Here is a 19764-nt window from a genome sequence, read left to right as displayed (position 1 = left end):
TAAACTATTCAACAATCTTTAAAGTTGCAGGTACTGTCCCTGAGGCATCAATAAACAAGATTGCTATTACAGGGATGAAACTGTGAAAACCTATCAAACAGCATGTATACCTACATATTTTGATTTTGAAATTTTCAACATAACATGCGTTATGTCCCTTGTTTAAATAAAAAAGTTACATTTCTTAACTTGTGCACCGCCACATTATGGTTTTCTACATAACTGCAATTAATCAAAAATGGCTTCTTTGTATTTGAAATAATTGCATTTTGTAATTGTGTCAAATGTTTCCCAAAATGCATTGCTGCAAGAGGTAAATACTTTACAAATTTATTAATCAGCAAATGTATTAACTTGTGCATTTGCATAGTTTTATTTGGATTTTTTGTCACAACTGGAGTTATGACGCCTTGTTATTTAAAAAGAAAACATGGTTTTAACTTGCGTCACTTGTAACTCAAAAGATATTGCTGCTAGAAAGCTTAAACATAGGAACCAGCATGTAAAGTTGCACCCCTTAATATTGTTGGTAGGCTGTTTTCTACACAGCTGGAGTAATGGCTCCTGATTTAGCAAAAACTATATTATTATTTATTATTTTAAATGCGTGTAACATAGTATTATTGCTCATATGCTAAAACTTTATAAATATTTTAACCACCATATGAACCACCGTGTTTTTGTTTCATTTTTTCCCGACATGTTTTTTTTAAAAGATGATATATATATATATATATATAAATATATATATATATATATATATATATATATATATATATATATATATATATATATATATATATATATATATATATATATTTAATATATATTATATTCATATTTACTGTTTTCAACATGGTGGAAATAAAACTTATACCAAAGGTTTTTGGGCAATGAAGATGTGATTTTACTTGAAAACAAGACACATGATATCCAAAAGAAAGTAGAAAGGGAATTTAAGTTTTACTGAAGCTTCAAAGGAAATGCTTGGTATATAAATATTTCTGTCAACAGGGTGAGTTGCCCACCTCCCTGGTATGAATGAAACAGGGTATGATACGGCAAAATTTTCAATTATCATAAAATGAAGGATGTCGATTGGCAGGTGCATTTAACATAACGCGTGAGGCACAACTGCGTTCCCAGGATGCACAGGCTTTGGTTGATGGCACGGCTAAGTACCTGGCAGACTCTGCAGAGGTCAGGGGTCGCGTGGAATCCCTGCTTGAGGTCAGCCTCAGGGACTTCAACGCAAGTCTTGACAGCAACATGGAAGAGTTGAGGAAACTTGACGCAGACGTGATCGCGCTCAGTGACAAGATTACAGATATAAACACCATGGTGCGTGATCTTAGTGATCTTGTTTAATGCCCATGTTTAATCATTTTTTGAGACAGAAAGACTGGGGCAAATGGACTTCAATATTTGATAATAGAAATTTGAACATTATATATTATTTTTACTGGTAGAATTTTCATTTGTTTGATAACGCTCCTAGATTTCATAAATATGTAAAGATTGTAAAAAAAACAAACTCATTTTTATACCTTACTTATATTTTGGTATAAAGGTATCTAATAGAGAAAAGAGCAAAGAAATGTATGTGTTTATTGGCCAGCTGGTCATGAAAATAAGTTCATAAGGTGCATTCACATTTAGTAAATTAAATGCAGAGTCAAGTCTTATATCATGCATTCATAGTCCATTTTAGAATTATAATGTAATATTTTAATGTAGAACCTTCTAGACAGATTTATTTTTTTTACCTTGACATCTTCTGATTATTAACTTCTCTTTGTTTTCAGGTGTGTGATGGAGCAGGGAACCCATGTGATGATGTCTGTGGTGGCGGTGGGTGCGGGAAATGTGGCGGCGCTAGCTGCGGGCAGGGCGCCTCCCAGAAGGCTGTGAACGCCCTTGACCTCGCCACGAAGGCAGAGGCTCAGTTGAGGCTCAAAGAACAGAACGCACAGGGTCTCGCTACAAATGTGAGTGAAATATGGAGACAAATTATACGTGTAATTTGATTTGTGTTAAATTGCAACTATTGAAGCTGTTTTGAAATGTATATGACCGGTGTACAGCCACATTTTCCCCTGAATCAACCTTGAAGATGTTCATAGTGCAAGTATACATACAACTCATATTGTTATTCTCCTCACAGGTGACGGCTGCTCATGACCTGTCCCAGATGGCACGGCAGGAAGCTCAAATGGCATTTGATGAGGCTTCCAAGGCTAAGAAAGCGTCTGAAGACACGAGGTCTGACCTTGAAAAGCTCATCAACAAGGTCAAGGACTTCATGCGCATGGACGGGGCCTCACCTGATAACATTGAACAGGTAGGGTGGTGGTTTTTATGCCTCCAAAGGTTGAAATATAGTTTTTGAACTGTCCGTTATTCCGTCTATCTGTCCATCAGTCAGTCTGTCAGTTCGTGTCTGTCCGTCTGTCTGAAAACTTTAAAGGGGCCTTTTCACAGATTTTGGCATTTTTTTAACTTATTCATTAAATGCTTTATATCGATAAATGTAAACATTGGATCGTAAAAGCTCCAGTAAAAAATCAAGAATAAAATTAAAAAAAGGAAAAGAACATTGCCCGGAACAGGTTTCGAACCAGTGACCCCTGGAGTCCTGCCAGAGTCCTGAAGTAAAAAACGCTCTAGCCTACTGAGCTATTCCGCCAAGTACACGTACTAGACGTATTTTATACCTTATATAAGCAATCTTCGTAGTTTCACAAAATTTAACGATAAAAACAGAACTCTCCTAATTATTCAATCGTTTCGCGTTGCAACGCTTTATAATTTTTAGGTTTTAAAATCGTCAAAAGATGCATATAATGGCTATATTAGACCATGGTTAATGTTCAGTATTACTGTTTCCTCACAATTATCATAACTAAAACGAAAATTTGCGAATCTGAAACAACTTTTTTAAATTTTGTCAATTTACCAAAGCGTGAAAAGATCCCTTTAACATTGCCCATAACTTTCGCAATACTGAAGAAAGCAACTTCATATTTTGCATGCATGTGTATCTCATGGAGCTGCACATTTTGAGTGGTGAAAGGTCAATGTCAAGGTCATCCTTGAAGGTCAAATAAATGGCTTCAAAGCGGCGCAGTAGGGGGCATTGTGTTTCTGACTAGCACATCTCTTGTTATCTCACATGTTCAACATGTGTTCTGGGTGAACTGTGGTCATCATCTTTGTACTATGTATACAAATGTTGGTCATCTACTATGTATACAGATGTCAGTCATCAAAAGTATATTTTCTCTTAACTGCTGGTGAGATTTACATGAAACTTTACAGGGTTGGTCCTTGGTAAACCATCTTTAAACAAATTATCTTCAAATCGTATTGGTCTGCTGCATATGTTAGTCAGTAGATGGATTTATTTAAAGTGAACACATCACAAATGTTCTGTGAAACCACAAGGTTTGGAGGTTAAATATTTGGTATGATACTTCGTACTGTGGTTGTCAAGAAAGTTAACATTGCTGAAATCGTTGATTTGTTAGAAACGTTTTAATTGTGTTTATTTTTTATTTGTCTGGTGCAAATTGGCTAACACTATCAACCCTGTAGGCTACAGCTGGCTTGAAAGATCCATTATTTTCTTACATTAGAACAGTTCATTTCAAAGTATATTCTGTGTTTCTATAAATATGACGGAGGTTTCTTATCTGACCCTCTCAATGCTGCCTCAGCTGGTTTTAAACAATATGTAAATTGAGAACACCAAAAATGTGAATTTCATTGTATTTTTTGTTTTTCGTGTTTCGCAAATGAATTTTTTGACAAAAATTATCCCACTGCGGCCTTAGAAGGTGCTCAATCTGGCTCAACATTTTATTTAAATTGTTTTTTTACTTTGCTCAAAATTGTTAATATTCCCTTTAACAGTATTGCAGTTAATTTTGTATGCCCCCAAATCGAAAGATCCAGGGTATATTGTTTTTGGCCTGTCTGTCTGTCGGTCTGTCTGTCTGTCATTCATTCATTCATTGTGTGTGTCCCAAAACTGTAACCTTGGTTAAAGTTTGATAACTATTGCAATATTGAAGATAGCAACTTCATATTTGGCATGCATATGTATCACACGGAGCTGCACATTTTGAGTGGTTAAAAGTCAAGGTCATCCTTCAAGGTCAAAGGTCAAATATCATTGTATTTTTCATTTCTAAAACTTTAACCTTCATGAAAGTTTGGTTATAACTTTTTCAATATTGAAGATAGCAACGTGATATTTGGCATGCATGTGTATCTCATGGGCTGCAGATTTTGAGTGGTGAAAGGTCAAGGTCATCCTTCAAGGTCAAAGGTCAAATTTATGGCTTCAAAGCGGCGCAATAGGGGGCATTGTGTTTCTGACAAACACATCTCTTGTTATGTCCCCCACCACTATAGTGGGGAACATATTGTTTTTGCCCTGTCTGTTGGTTTGTTTGTGTTTGTTTGTTTGTTTGCGCCAACTTAAACATTTGCAATAACTTGCAATATTGAAGATATATTACGAAATATAAATTACATCAAAGCATTAAACAAACTCATTGTATTATTTACATGTTTATAGATGGCGAACGAGGTCCTGGCAATGACAATCTCGCTTCAACCAGAGCAGGTGCAACAGCTGGCCCAGAAGATCAATGACACGATCCAGGGCCTGCAGAACATTGACGACATTCTGGAGGACACACGTGAGGACCTCTCCACCGCTCAGAGGCTCAAGATGCGGGCTGAAAACGCATCGTACGTGTCTTTACTTAACTTTTTTTGTCTAGCACTGCTGGAATCAGATTTTATCCTTCTCTGAGCTGGCTTCTTTCAATTAACTTTGCTGTATCTATGTACAAATAAAGAGTGATTTAGCCATGTAAGGCGGTAGGGCAATTTTCTCCCCAATTGTGGTCCTTAAATTGCACCCCTAAGCAGGCGTAAAGAGAGCTTAGTAAAGCTGTCATGATAGTCCAGTATATGTGGGATATTTGGTACATTTGTGCGTTTGTCTGTCTGCGCTTATCTGTACAGTAAAATACAGCATATGTTCACTATTAGGGAATGTTGTCACATGTATCTGCTGTTTCTGCTTTTCCAGATTGAAACTTAATAATTTTTAATGCAATTATTTGCTTGCTGTTTTCGGAGAAAACCAGAGTTATTGTCATAGCCAGCTCGTCATGTCCTGTCGTCTGCCGTAAGCATCGTGCTAAAATCTTAACATTGGCTCTAAAATCAAAGAAACTTCCACCTACAACTTTGAAACTTCGTATGTAGCTGCACCTCGATGAGTTCTACACGCCACATCCACTTTTGGGTTACTAGGTCAAAGGTCAAGGTCACTGTGACCTCTAAAAAAATAAAAATAAATACTTTTGACAAGCTTTTATTTATTCAAAACTGCACCAGCAGCTGAGCGTTGGCACCTGTTATGCGGTGCTCTTGTTAAATGATGCCACCACGTGTAGAGAGTGTTTTGCATATAAACACCAGCCCTGTCCATAGGTCAAAGGTCACACTTGGTTGTCATGTTCATTAGTGATTTGGGATCCTCTTGTGTAATTGAATAGCCATTATTGTTTGTGAAATAATAATGTTTTGCTGACTGTATCACAGAGGTATGGGTAGAATTTAATACAACTATGTTGAACAGATTGAATTTACATTTCTCAATGTTGATTTGATATTCTTTTAGTAAGAATATGAGTTTGGAATGTAAGGCATGTCTTTAAAAGTATTTTACTAATTTGCAAATTTGTAAATTGACATCCTAAAGATGGAAATTGTGTGAATGTGTTTCTTAAGTTAAGTACAGTCCACTCTCGTTATCTCGAAGTCGGCGGGAACAACAAAAAATATCGAGATAACGAGAGTTCGAGATATCCGATTAGGCGTTTTCAAAGAAAAAATGAGATGAAAATTTATCTTGTTTTTAACATCTTAATACCTGCTAAGTTATCTAACTAGAGCCGTCACCGTGTGGCATAATACTCTCTTCCTGATATATACGCGTTTTACGAGGCACGAATAATTTTTCTATTTAAATGCTTAAAATGACGTTTTAAGTATAACAGAATTGCATGAACACATGCAGTTATAATTTTTCTAAACTGTCGAGTAAACGACGGTGTATATACGCAAAAATATAACTCAATGCATTTTGGAATGTTGTTTGTAAAAACAATTAGTCTTTCGGCAGGCTGTGTATTAATTGCAGTTAATTGATGTTCAAGTGACACTTAAAGTGACAGGCCTTAATCAAGATTTAATTGCTAACGACATTACACACGTGTGATCATTGATGTAATTAACGGATCGATTTTCTACCGCACAGTATCGGGAGCAGCTTTGGCGAAGCCGGACGGTGAAGTATCAAAGAAAAAGTTTCTCACCTTTTGCCGACACTGGGAAAGTTATTCGCACTTCGAGATAAACCACAGTAAATACATGTTAAATCGGGACTCGGGACAAAAATTTACATCGACATATCGAATTATTCGACATAACGAAAATGAGATAAGCGATGTTTATTAATATAGATAAAGAAGGAAAAAAAATGGGACGTTGAGCTTACTTCGACATATCGAGAATATCGAGATATCCGATGTCGAGATAACGAGAGTGGACGGTATTTCAATTAGGCCTTTCAATTATCAACTTGTACCGAATAATGTCTTGACGTTATAATAACAGTTAAGGTGTAACTTAATTTATATACACATTAACATCTAAACAGTGCTGAATTATTTTACGTGTTATTTAATTATTTATTATACTTTGGAAGAATCCTTATATATGAGCCTCACTTAATACAGTCTGCACAGGCTTATCAGGGAGGACACTTTCCGCCTTACCTGGATTTTAGCTAAGAAGAGACATCCTTTAAACCAAAAATACCTTAAAAGCAGAATGTGTCGCCCCTAATGAGCTTAAGCAAACTGCATAGCCTTATGTGACAACACTGTTTTCCAAGGACGGGCTAATATATATATATATATATATATATATTTTTATCCCATTTTCACAGCGACATTGACGGTATAACACGTTGTGGGATATACTTGCTTGTATTCAACACTGTGGAATATACCTGTCGCGTGCACGGACTACTTTTTAAATGACGTCATGCGATATGCGCTAAAATTAGGTCGATATTGTTTGGTTCATTGATCGAATTTTAAGGTCACCCATTAGAAGAAAATGTGCACATTTTGCAGAAAAACATATATCTGACATATTCACCAAAAGAAATGTTGAAATAAAATATGAAATTACACGATTTTTGTTTTGTTATTTTTTTATTTATAACAAAGTCGACAAAACTTAAGCTTCAAAATTATACGACCTTCAACCTTTAAAACTAGTCATATGACATAATTTTTCGCCATCCGTATAATGAATCAGCTGATTGATGGCGTCATAAAATGGCATACTTGTTGCGTCATTTTCCTCATTTTTTTGACGATTTATTATAAACGCGACTTATTTCACATTTTTTCTACATGTACTGTATGTCGACATATCTGAATTGTCAATTGATCACATTTTCCTTATTTCGTGTAATGTGCATTGCTTATAACCAAAGCATATACTTTTGACATTTAACTTAAATATTAAGAATGTACAACAAGCCATACACATATCGCACAGTTCATGAATAATCTGCTATGTTTGCTTTCCTATTTAATTCACGTTAGGCATAGAGCTGTGTAAAGTATAAGATGGTAAAAATAGCACCACACTGGAATTGGGAACGTCCCATTTTGTACACGGGTATTTTCTACTTATTTATCTGTTGTGTACTGGAATGTTTTCCATTCTTTGTGTATTTATATATTAAATTATTTTCTCGTACAATAAGGGCATTTACCATAGATAAATAAAACATTGTGCAAGTTTAAACATAATTATGTTTGTATGCAGAAATCTGCAAATGCAACCGAGTTTACCAACGGCTATTATTAGATAAACTGCTCCGGTTCATTTGAACAGCAGTAATGTAGAGTACATGACGTAGCGTGTGACGAAGAAGAAAGTTTATCGCGTTCATAAACTCATTTGAATAAAGTGATAGAATGGCATAAGGGTCTTTATTTAACTATGCTAAAATAATTATTAAAGACCCTAGATGCAAAATCGTCAATTATTGAGTTAAATGGATTATTAGATGGATTTTAAAGGATAATTAAAGGTAAGATACTAGTTCTTACGTGTTTTGATTTTTGTTTGTACTTTTGTCGTTCCCTGTTCTCGGGGAAATGATTTTAACATGGGCGCCATTGATGCATCGGATCACACACGGCATACCCATAACATTTTATAAAAAACACGTTCTGCGCGTCCTTAAATTCGTCCGAAGTCGGAAAACGTATTGCCCTGTATATTTTGTCAAATAAAGTGTCAGTCGCTGCAGTTGTCTGTTTACTCGTCAAAATTGTCAAGGTCTTCGATAGCTAAAGAAACTTCAGCGTACAGTTTATTTAGTATTGAAAGACCTGTACAAAGTCGCGCCAGTCAAAAATCATAAAAAGCGACATAAAGTTATGGTAGCCAGAACTAGGTCGTCGATGGTGTACATGTATGTTGACATCGACAGCATTTTGTCAGGAGCAATCGCCGCCATATTGGATTTGATCATTTTCTTTCGAAAATAAAATGAATTATAGTAAAGTAAAATCTTCTTTTCGCGGTCGTAATGTGTTAAAATTCGCATACTGCGTAAAATTGAATGTAGGCATATGGTGATATTTTTTACTTGTTTTACAGTTTGTGTGTGAATTTTTTAAACACTATTTTGCGTACCAGAACAAATACATGTATATCACTACGCATGGTTACATTTGTTAGATTTTAAGCGCTTTTATGACTGAATTAAAATTATTGTTAAGGTTATTAGATCTATTTATGTTAAATGTCACGTTGAAAAAATCAAATGGGATAAATAGAATACTAGGATTAGCGTTGAATACAGAGAAGTTTATGTTGCTCGGCTCGAACACCGAAAGCGCTCGCCAAGGCTCGCGCTTCCGGCGTTCTAAGCCTCGCAACATAAACTTCTCTGTATTCAACGCTAACCTAGTATTCTCTATAAAACATTGGTGATGTTTGTGCTTTTCAGGCGTGCGGCTGCTGCCATCCTGGAGACAGCTCAGGGTGTCCTGAAGGCACTCAATGGGTCTAAAGAGGCCCAGGACAAGGCATTGATTGCTATCGAGAAAGCCGACAGTGACATCAATAATGCACAGACAGATCTTACACAGGTAGGCAGCTCAGTTTTTATTGCTTGATGTAGTCTATATACTAAAAAGACAAAAATTGTTTATATATACAGAATATTTGTATTGATTTTTGCAGAAGCAAATTGTTATCATGAAACATGTAACACTTTGAACCAGGCCCACGTCCTTTAGCCATTATAATTTTTCAAAAACCTAAATTTGAACTGTTGAACTGTCCGTCAGTGTGTCAGTATGTCAGCCTGTCCGTCCATCCGAAAACTTTAACGGCCATAACTTTTTCAGTATTGAAGATAGTAACTTGATATTTGGCATGCTTGTGCATCTCACATAGCTGCACATTTTGAGTTGTGAAAGGTGAAGGTCATCCTTCAAGGTCAAATGTCTAATATATGGCGTCTGTCCGTCCGTCCAAAAACTTTAACATTGGCCATAACTTTTGCACGATTGAAGATAGTAACTTGATATTTGGCATGCATGTGTATCTCATGGAGCTGAACATTTTGAGTGGTGAAAGGTGAAGCTCAAGGTCATCCTTCAAGGTCGAATGACAAATATATGGCATCTGTCTGTCCGAAAACTTTAACATTGGCCACACCTTTTTCAATATTGAAAATAGCAACTTGATATTTGACATGCATGTGCATCTCACGGAGCTGCACATTTTGAGTGGTGAAAGCAGAAGGTCAAGGTCATCCTTCAAGGTCAAATATATGTCGTCTGTCCGTCCAAAAAAGTTAACATTGGCCATAACTTTTTCAATACTGAAGATAGCAATTTGATATTTGGCATGCATATGTATCTCATGAAGCTGGATATTTTGAGTGGTGGAAGTTCAAGGTCAAGGTCATCCTTTAAGGTCAAAGGTAAAAAAATAATAATCAAAGCGGCGTGTGTATCTCATGGAGCTGAACATTTTGAGTGGTGAAAGGTGAAGCTCAAGGTCATCCTTCAAGGTCGAATGACAAATATATGGCGTCTGTCTGTCCGAAAACTTTAACATTGGCCATACCTTTTTCAATATTGAAAATAGCAACTTGATATTTGACATGCATGTGCATCTCACGGAGCTGCACATTTTGAGTGGTGAAAGCAGAAGGTCAAGGTCATCCTTCAAGGTCAAATATATGTCGTCTGTCCGTCCAAAAAAGTTAACATTGGCCATAACTTTTTCAATACTGAAGATAGCAATTTGATATTTGGCATGCATATGTATCTCATGAAGCTGGATATTTTGAGTGGTGGAAGTTCAAGGTCAAGGTCATCCTTTAAGGTCAAAGGTAAAAAAATAATAATCAAAGCGGCGTTCTCATGAAGCTGCACATTTTGAGTAGTGGAAGTTCAAGGTCAAGGTCATCCTTCAAGGTCAAAGGTTAAAAAAAAAAAAAAAGCAGCATTCTCATGAAGCTGCACATTTTGAGTGGTGGAAGTTCAAGGTCAAGGTCATCCTTCAAGGTCAAAGGTAAAAAAATAAATTCAAAGCAGTGCAATAGGGGGCTTTGTGTTTCTGACGAACACATCTCTTGTTTTTTTACTACAATTGGGAAATTAGTGTGTTGTTATAAACACATATATATTTTAAAAACAGCAACAATAGTTTGGAATTGATAATTAAATCATTTATATTGACAAAGGTTCAACCTTTATAGATGGATGTGAGATGAACATAATGTTGAGATTTATTTTTTTTTAAACAAGAAATTTGTTTTTGAAATCCTTCAATTCAGATTTTTTCCCATCAAGAATGGCACTTTTAAACAGACCCGAATTTTAATAAAAAAACAACAACAAAGCTAAAAAAACCATGTTTAAATGTAACACTTCAGATTGAGTCTGAGACGACCGCGGCGGAGGAGAAGTCTCGCAAGACGATGGACAACGTGGACTCGCTACAGCAGGGCCTGGAGGATCTACAGAAGAAGATCAATGAGAACAACTTCCATCTGCAGAACGCTGAGAACACCGCCACAGAGGCTGCAAACCTCGCAAACAGAGCGGCTACTGTATGTACTTTACATGTATTTTATAAACAAGAATAATACTAGCATTCTATAACTGTACTTATTATGCTCCCGGATAGAAAGATCGGGGGTATATTGTTTTTGGCCTGTCTGTCTGTCTGTGCGTCATTGTGTCATTGTATGTGTGTGTCCCAAAACTTTAACATTGGTTAAAGTTTTGCGATAACTTTTGAAGTATTGAACATAGCAACTTGATATTTTGCATGCATGTGTATCTCATGGAGCTGCACATTTTGACTGGTGAAAGATCAAGGTCATCCTTCAAGGTCAAAAGAATAATAATTCAAGCGGCGCATAAGGGGACATTGTGTTTCTGACAAACACATCTCTTGTTATGTATTACATATTAAGAATAATACTAGCATATTTTATTATTTGAACAAATCACATTTTAACCATACATATGAATCACAGATTAACCATATATACATGTTGGAAAATGGGTGAGACCTCACATCCTTCCAATATTTGTAAGGGTATTTACCTTTGAATATTGTTGGGATGGAATATTATTTACATCAAAATGCAGTATGCAGTGTTTTAAGTTAGAAAACACACCCTTTGACTCTTCAGTGCAATAATTGCTTTCTTCAAATAACAAAAAATAAAGCTTAAAGAATTGTTTCTTGAAGTAAATTAGTTATTGACTTGTTGATAGTTGGCCATCAAGAATTGAGATGTCAAGATGATGAGTTTATAATCAGTGATAAATGATATCACAAAATCTTGTAATGATCCAAAGTAACATGTAATTATGTAAGTGTTTGTCTTGTTTAGGATTCGTCATAATATAATTTATAGCGATAAGTGTGCACCTGTGCTCTAAGCAGCATAACTAACACACACAAAAACAAGTATTTCATATTACTTCCATTATAATTTATGACTTAAATATTATTAAATTAAGTTCAGATTGACTATCTGACTGCCATAATATTGCTAAAATAGTGATTTATCATACAAAGAATGTACATATTTTAGTCTAGTTTAAAGTCATAAATCACAAAAACGTTTATTTAAAAAAAATCGCAACAGCCCGCACTGCATAAGTTAAATGACGTCATCGATGGGGCAATAAATCTTAAATATCGATACATTTGTATAGTCATTGCACTTGCAAATGTTGCACAGAAAGTCAAGACAAATGATAACTGTAAGCTAATCCTCAACTATTTAAACAAACGATTTTACACGCTTATGTCGGTATTGACACCATCATAAAAATGTCAATTTCAATACACATCTCGAAAATGGCGTCTGCAAACTATTCAGTGAAGTGTGTTCTTAGATTAAATTTGTCGCTGCAGTCCATTCCTGATCTCCAATTCAAGACGTTTATAATTAAAGTGGTTGTACTCTTCCCATTTGTAGTGCCGTTTCTACATGTATGTCAACGTGTAAAAGCCGAATCAGCAAAATCAGCAGGAATCCGTACATATTCAATATAAAGAAATGGATTGTTTTGCAGATTTTAAGGAAAATGTGGTATGATAAACAGAAAAACAGGTTACTGTCCCGTCGTTTTGTAATATATCAGGCTCGGCACGAATAAAATAACGGCTCGGCAAGCCTCGCCGTTATATTATTCTAAGCCTCGCCTGATATATTTCAAAACGAGTGGACAGTAACCTGTTATTCTCTATATATCAACTAAGCTTGCCCACAACAAAAAAAGGTAATAATTTTCCATTTAATGACAGCAATATTGTAAAATGAAATAAAAATCTACAAAAAAGCAAAGTTATTTGATTACCTTTTTTTTTACCCAATTATCAGTGAATGCAACAAGAATCTTAACAAAACACATAACATAAAAAAAACCTTTGTTAATTTCATTATAAATACAGAGCGCTCAAGAGCTGGAGAACCGCTATCCGGACGTGCTCAATCGGCTTAACATCAAGTACAACTCAACAGCCAACGCCAAGAGCCGCGTGGAGCAGCTGAGGATGAAGGCGGACAAGATGGCCACTGAGTCCACAACCAAGCTGCTGAAACTCAAAAGTGAGTACACCCGTGATTATTTACTGCTTCTGTTTATGGTTCCATTTTTATACTAACTAGTCCATGATCAAGTTGCTGAAACTCAGAAGTGAGTACATACGTGTTGATTTTTTTTACTGCTTCTGGTTATGGTTCCATTCTCATACTAATCTGGTCCATTATTAAGCTGCTGAAGCTCAGAAGTGAGTACACACATGGTTATTTATATCTTCTGGTTATGGTTCCATTCTTATACTAATCTGGTCCACGACAAAGTTGCTTAAACTCAGAAGTGATTCAAGTACGGCCATGTTTTTCATTGCCTCTGGTTATGGGTGTGTTCTGATACTCATCTTGGCTCATATTCATCAAATAATACGTAGAATTATGTCGAAGAATAAAGAATAATCTTTTAATTGTAATATTGAAGAATGTCTCCAATTTTGAGTCAAATTTGGTATCAACCACCTCTATCTTTATTATTCTTCATGTAGAACATTTTCTTAATGACATAATAACCAGTGGTAGCCTGTATATTTTCAAACACTGAACTTTATTTTCTTGGTTTGAAGCCTCTTGATTATTCTAAAGTTTAAGAATGGAGTGTTTTCTCCTCCTCTAAGCTAAATTCCTCCCTTTTAATTATTCCTCCTTTTAATTATTGATTCATTAAAAGCAGAATGGAAGGGGAGGGAATCCCTCCAATATTTATGTTTCTTCCTTTTTAAATATATTGTCCCTCTACATTTTTATAATGCCTACCTTTTTTTGTCACTCATTTTATTAGCTCAGCTGTTTTCGGAGAAGACCCGTGGTATTGTCATAGCCAGCTCGTTGTCTGCCGTCCGCTGTCCACGTCATGCTAAAACCTTAACATTGACTCTAAAATCAAAGTGCTTCCACCTACAACTTTGAAACTTCATATGTAACTGCATGTTGATAAGTTCTACACGCCACACTCATTTTTGGGTCACTAGGTCAAATAAGAGCGTGAGCCTTTGAGTCACCGGACCGTGACTGAAACTAACTATAGATATGATAACTTTCTTTCTTTTTTTTCAGGTATGAACCAAGAGTTCACCAACTACGAAGAAGAGCTCGCCAAGTTGACGAGACGTATAGATGAATATAACGCGAACATGACCAAGTACCTAGAAGAGATTCAGCGCAAGGCGAACGACTATCGGACATGCACTACGTAGTCCTCATCGAGGATTAGCTAGCTAGGTTTCTTCAGGTTTAGAAGAAACAAGTTTTTCTTGCAATATAGTAAGATACTTGTGTAGGTTATATGATAGCTATGCGTTCATTTTTTGTTTGTGAGTGTGAATGATGAACGTTTGTAACTAGTTTGTTTTGTATTACATGAATTTACTTTGTAAAGTAAGGGCACGTTTTGTGAATATGTTTGTTTCTCTGTACAGGTTTAACATACAAGTTCATGTTTGGTCTTATATTAGTCAAGATAAGTAACGTTACAGTTTGAAAAATATTTTCTAAATTATAGATTTATTTAAAAAAGAATGACTATATTTAAGACAAAATGTAAAACAATAAAAGCTTCTATAAACAAAACATGTACACAAAAATATTGTTTAAGTGCCAAAGACTTTTATCCTTTATGGTATTTTACTATATGCAATTAAAAAATTGTTGTTTTTTAAATGTCACAAAATATGTTATTGCTCTAATGATATTGCTCTTCATTTTTTGTAGTAAACATTTGAGTCTTTAAACTTCTTTGTCTGCCCTTGATTAAGGAACCATTTGGTTGATTTTATTATTTACATACTTAACAGTGTATATTGAATGGTTTGTAGTTTTAAGGCCAGTATTTTGTACTTAACTATTTATAGTGTGGCAAATAGCTACATATGTGTTTTTATTGCTAAGTGATCAGGTGTTGTGAAACAAAGTGTCACATATTTAAATTGACCATTGCATGTGTGTTTTAATGCCCCCAGATCGAATGACCGGGGGTATATTGTTTTTGGCCTGTCTGTCTTTCTGTCTGTCATTCTGTCCAAAAACTTTTACCTGACAGTAAAGTTTTGCAATAACTTCTGAAATATTGAACATAGCAACTTGATATTTGGCATGCATGTGTATCTCATGGAGCTGCACATTTTGAGTGGTGAAAGGTCAAGGTCATCCTTCGAGGTCAAAGGTCAACAACAAAGAAGCGGCGCATTAGGGGGCATTGTGTTTCTGACAAACACATCTCTTGTTTCTTTTTGTGAAAATTCTGAATTATGTTTTTTTTATTTTCTTATGATTGGAGTTTTTTTATTTGTTAGAACATATTAATAAGTCGTAATGAAAGTTTTTACATCAATTGAATGTCTTTCGCAATTTCTTTTTCTTCAGTTTTGCTTTTATTCCTTTTTTATTTTATCTTTGCGTGCCATAAAAATGTCAGGTCTATATCCAAATGTGTTAAGCTCCTTAGTTTCCCGGCTATATTCTTAAGATATTGTACAATCCTAATTTTATTCAGCTTATTCACATAAAATAAAGGTTAAGTTTAAGTGTGTTTCTTTCTTAAAATAATAATGATGTTACATTTTAATGTTACTGGATAACTTTTGTATAAATTGCATAAGTTTTAAGGCTTTTAACAATATGGACCTCCATATTGTATTTCTATTTCTTGTATTTTTCTTGTATACACATGATTGTGAACATCCATGTTTTGCCAAAATGTTCATGACAGAATGTCGGCAATGTTCAACGAACGTGTATCTTGTGTAGATCTTTCTATTTGTTATATTTGTGTAAACTTTTAGTCCATGTACCGGTATACATTTTGTGTGAATATTTGTTATCTTAAAACTTACTTTTATTTTCATTATTATGTCATAATTCTGCATGTTTCTGTTTTGATATAATTTGAACAGTAATGGAAGGGATTTGCATGTATTTTAAATTTTCTCATCCATTTTCATATCTGGTTAATTGTTTAAGGAACTTTTTTGCGCGTACATTGAAAAAGGGTAAAGTCAAATCCTTGCCTATCTGGGCAGAATAATAATTGTTTTTCTGACTTATATGTTCCATTTTTATAATCACCTTTAGTGAATTTAAAAACAAATGGTTACACTTTCTATACAATTTTCTTCAAGATTCTCAATCTCATGAAAAACTTTGCTGATGAATGACATTTAAACAATTAACATGACTGTTAGAAAACTCTTATTTAATTTCTTCATTGAAGTGTAACATTAAAGGGACATTTCAAGTTTCCTTATTTTCTTTACTTAACAGTAAGTTAAGAAAGTATTGTTATGCTACATTGCATGATTTCTATTACTGTGTTTTTACATTTTTATCTGACATTTGTAAATGTTGCCATTTATTTTCTTCCCATTTTGTAAATTCATATATTTTATGTTTCAACTGGTTGTTTGCTGTTTTGTAGAGTTTGAACTGCCTTATGCTCAGCAATATTGAAACCAGTCACTTTATTGTAACCAAAGAATTCTCTAAAATTTAATTATTTTGCTTTCTCAGTTGAATTATCCGAATGGATATTAAATAATTATAACTCTCTGATTATACTCCTTTAATTGACGTTTCGGCATAATGCCTTTATCAAAACATTGGATATGTTAATGTAAAAATGTAGGTAACATATAATTTCCAGAGTATTTTGCTTTCTTTTACTTTTTACTTTGCTTATATATTTGAGAATGTATTATAATGTGAACATTTTAGTTGTAATATATTTAACTGTCAGAAAAAACAACCATTAACATTAACAGCATATGGTTTCACAGATTAGTATAATATAATTTGCTTAAATAGTTAAAACGAATATGTCTACTTATTTTTTTACCAATACCCCCAAAGTAATCTTTTAATGTAGAAACTTTGAAAACCATTTACAATCTGTTATGATTTTCATTAGTTTTTGTGACTGCTGAATTTTAGTACCATATCTGTGCCAAGGAGTTGTGAATTATTTATTTGTATGTGTCATTCATATACATGTACCCATATGTTTGAAAAATAAGTGTCATGTAGAGTAATAGTTCAAATACCTCAATGTTACACAATTTAGTCAATCTACTTTTAATCTACTGGATTTATTACCCACATTAGAAATATGTTTAGTTAGCCATGCATGCCCATACTTATGTTAAACAAAATATTTGTTATTTCTTGTATTATAATATAAACAAAAAAGAAGAATGGTAGAATGTCAAAAACAATATTTTAAAATTTGAAATTTCAAAGGATTTTCCCTCAAAATTGCTCAAATGGCCCATTTTTGTAGTTTATCAAACTGAATTTTTGTGTTACTAAAGCACATTAAAAACTATACTGTTCTACCACGCTTTGTTCTACCACGCTTTGTCAGATGTTCTATGTAGCAAATATTCTTTAAACCATGTACATGTATAGCTTTAATAAATTGATTGAGCATAATAAAAAAACTTAAATTATGTCTGCCATGTCTTTTTATGTCCCCCACCACTATAGTGGGGAACATACTGTTTTTGCCCTGTTTGTTGCTTGGTTTGTTTGTTTGTGTGTTTGCGTCAAACTTTAACATTTGCCATAACTTTTGCAATATTAAAGACAGCAACTTGATATTTGGCATGCATGTGTATCTCATGGAGCTGCACATTTTGAGTGGTAAAAGGTCAAGGTCACCCTTCAGGGTCAAAGGTCAAATATATAGCTTCAAAGCGGCGCAGAAGGGGACATAGTGTTTCTGACGAACACATATCTTGTTCAGCTTATTTTTACTAGAATAAGTAAATTTTATCATTTGCATTTTGTATGCACAAACTTAACTGGCATTATTTATAGCCAAGTTTTCTTTCTTATTCTCATTTTCTTTCATTTTAGATCTATACATACCAGTACTAAATTGAAACTGTTCAGCATGATATTTGCATTTCTTAGATCTGTTGTTGACGGAAAGAGTTGTCCCAATCGTACAGATACCTGAAATGTTTCATTTCAAAGTTTTTATGCTGTATAATTGACATGTACTCATCACACTATTGCTCGATTGGTCATTGTCGGCTCGGATACTACTTACATGTACCCCGGGTACACTTAAGTATACTTACATGTACCCCTGGAACAATATATGTACTTACACGCACCCGGAAATTTTAAAGCTAATTCTGTTGTTGTCGGCTATTTTTTTTATTAATTATGTTCGTATTTATGTTAATTTTCTGTTAAATGTCCTCTATATTATCGAAACTCATCTTCAAAAAGTATTTTGATGAAGTTTTTTTTACAAATATAAGTTTGTTTCGCAATTAAGGTAATCGGTAGCGTGTTTTATGACATCGGATTTTGGTCCGGAATAAAACTTGGATACAGTCTAATATCGGCCGGGTACGTTAAGTATATTTACCGTACCCGGGGCACATGTAAGTATACTTACATGTTATCTGGGTACATGTAAGTAGTACCCGAGCCGACAATGACCAATCGAGCCACACTATTAATATGTATACATTTTGGTTATTACTTTTGTATACGATTAGTACGAACAATAAAACAGCAGTCCCTCCAGATACTGGAGCATTTGTGGGCCTTTACTTTTGTGACTTTTGGTATGTTGGGCAAAGTCCCTTTACTTGACATTAAATCTTTAAAGTTATTAATTTGCATTTGAAATATGAGTGCGTGTTAAAATGTTAATGAAGATTAATTTTGTGTTTGATGGGTTTATTTTGCAAGTGGACAACTTTTTTTGCTCTGTTAATCCAACAATTTTTATTTGATATCCAAACTTAAAAATGTGTGGTTTATGCGTAATTTAGGTCTATATTTATGCCCCCCTTCGAAGAAGAGGGGGTATATTGCTTTGCTCATGTCGGTCCGTCGGTCTGTCGGTCCGTCCACCAGGTGGTTGTCAGACGATAACTCAAGAACGCTTGGGCCTAGGATCATGAAACTTCATAGGTACATTGATCATGACTCGCAGATGACCCCTATTGATTTTGAGGTCACTAGGTCAAAGGTCAAGGTCACGGTGACCCGAAATAGTAAAATGGTTTTTGGATGATAACTCAAGAACGCTTATGCCTAGGATCATGAAACTTGAGAGGTAGATTGATCATGACTAGCAGATGACCCCTATTGATTTTCAGGTCACTAGGTCAAAGGTCAAGGTCACCCGAAATAGTAAAATGGTTTCCGGATGATAACTCAAGAACGCTTATGCCTAGGATCATGAAACTTGATAGGTACATTGATCATGACTCGTAGATGACCCCTATTGATTTTGAGGTCACTAGATCAAAGGTTAAGGTCACTGTGACCCGAAATAGTAAAATGGTTTCCGGATGATAACTCAAGAACGCTTATGCCTACGATCATGAAACTTGATAGGTACATTGATCACGACTGGCAGATGACCCCTATTGATTTTCAGGTCACTAGGTCAAAGGTCAAGGTCACAGTGACCCGAAATAGTAAAATGGTTTCCTGATGATAACTCAAGAAAGCTTATGGCTAGGATCATGAAACTTAATAGGTACATTGATCAT

General features: G+C 34.8%; 1 protein-coding gene across 2 annotated transcripts in view; it reads left to right on the top strand.

The window, feature by feature from the left end:
• LOC127877301 (laminin subunit beta-1-like) overlaps positions 1-18872 on the top strand; it is an 86897-nt gene extending 68025 nt beyond the window's left edge. For both annotated transcript variants that reach the window (XM_052423018.1, XM_052423006.1), the window contains exons 24-31: positions 1106-1341; positions 1806-1988; positions 2165-2341; positions 4583-4758; positions 9125-9266; positions 11069-11245; positions 13111-13267; positions 14309-18872. In XM_052423018.1, the coding sequence (XP_052278978.1) occupies positions 1106-1341; positions 1806-1988; positions 2165-2341; positions 4583-4758; positions 9125-9266; positions 11069-11245; positions 13111-13267; positions 14309-14448 (1388 nt within the window). In that variant the 3' untranslated portion in view covers positions 14449-18872. The remainder of the gene's footprint in view (positions 1-1105; positions 1342-1805; positions 1989-2164; positions 2342-4582; positions 4759-9124; positions 9267-11068; positions 11246-13110; positions 13268-14308) is intronic.
• The last annotated feature ends 892 nt before the right edge of the window (positions 18873-19764 follow it).

This window comes from Dreissena polymorpha, chromosome 1 (assembly GCF_020536995.1).
Source record: "Dreissena polymorpha isolate Duluth1 chromosome 1, UMN_Dpol_1.0, whole genome shotgun sequence".
Classification (NCBI taxonomy): domain Eukaryota; kingdom Metazoa; phylum Mollusca; class Bivalvia; order Myida; family Dreissenidae; genus Dreissena; species Dreissena polymorpha.
Note: the sequence above shows the minus strand (reverse complement) of the source record. Positions and strands in the feature narration are given on the sequence as shown.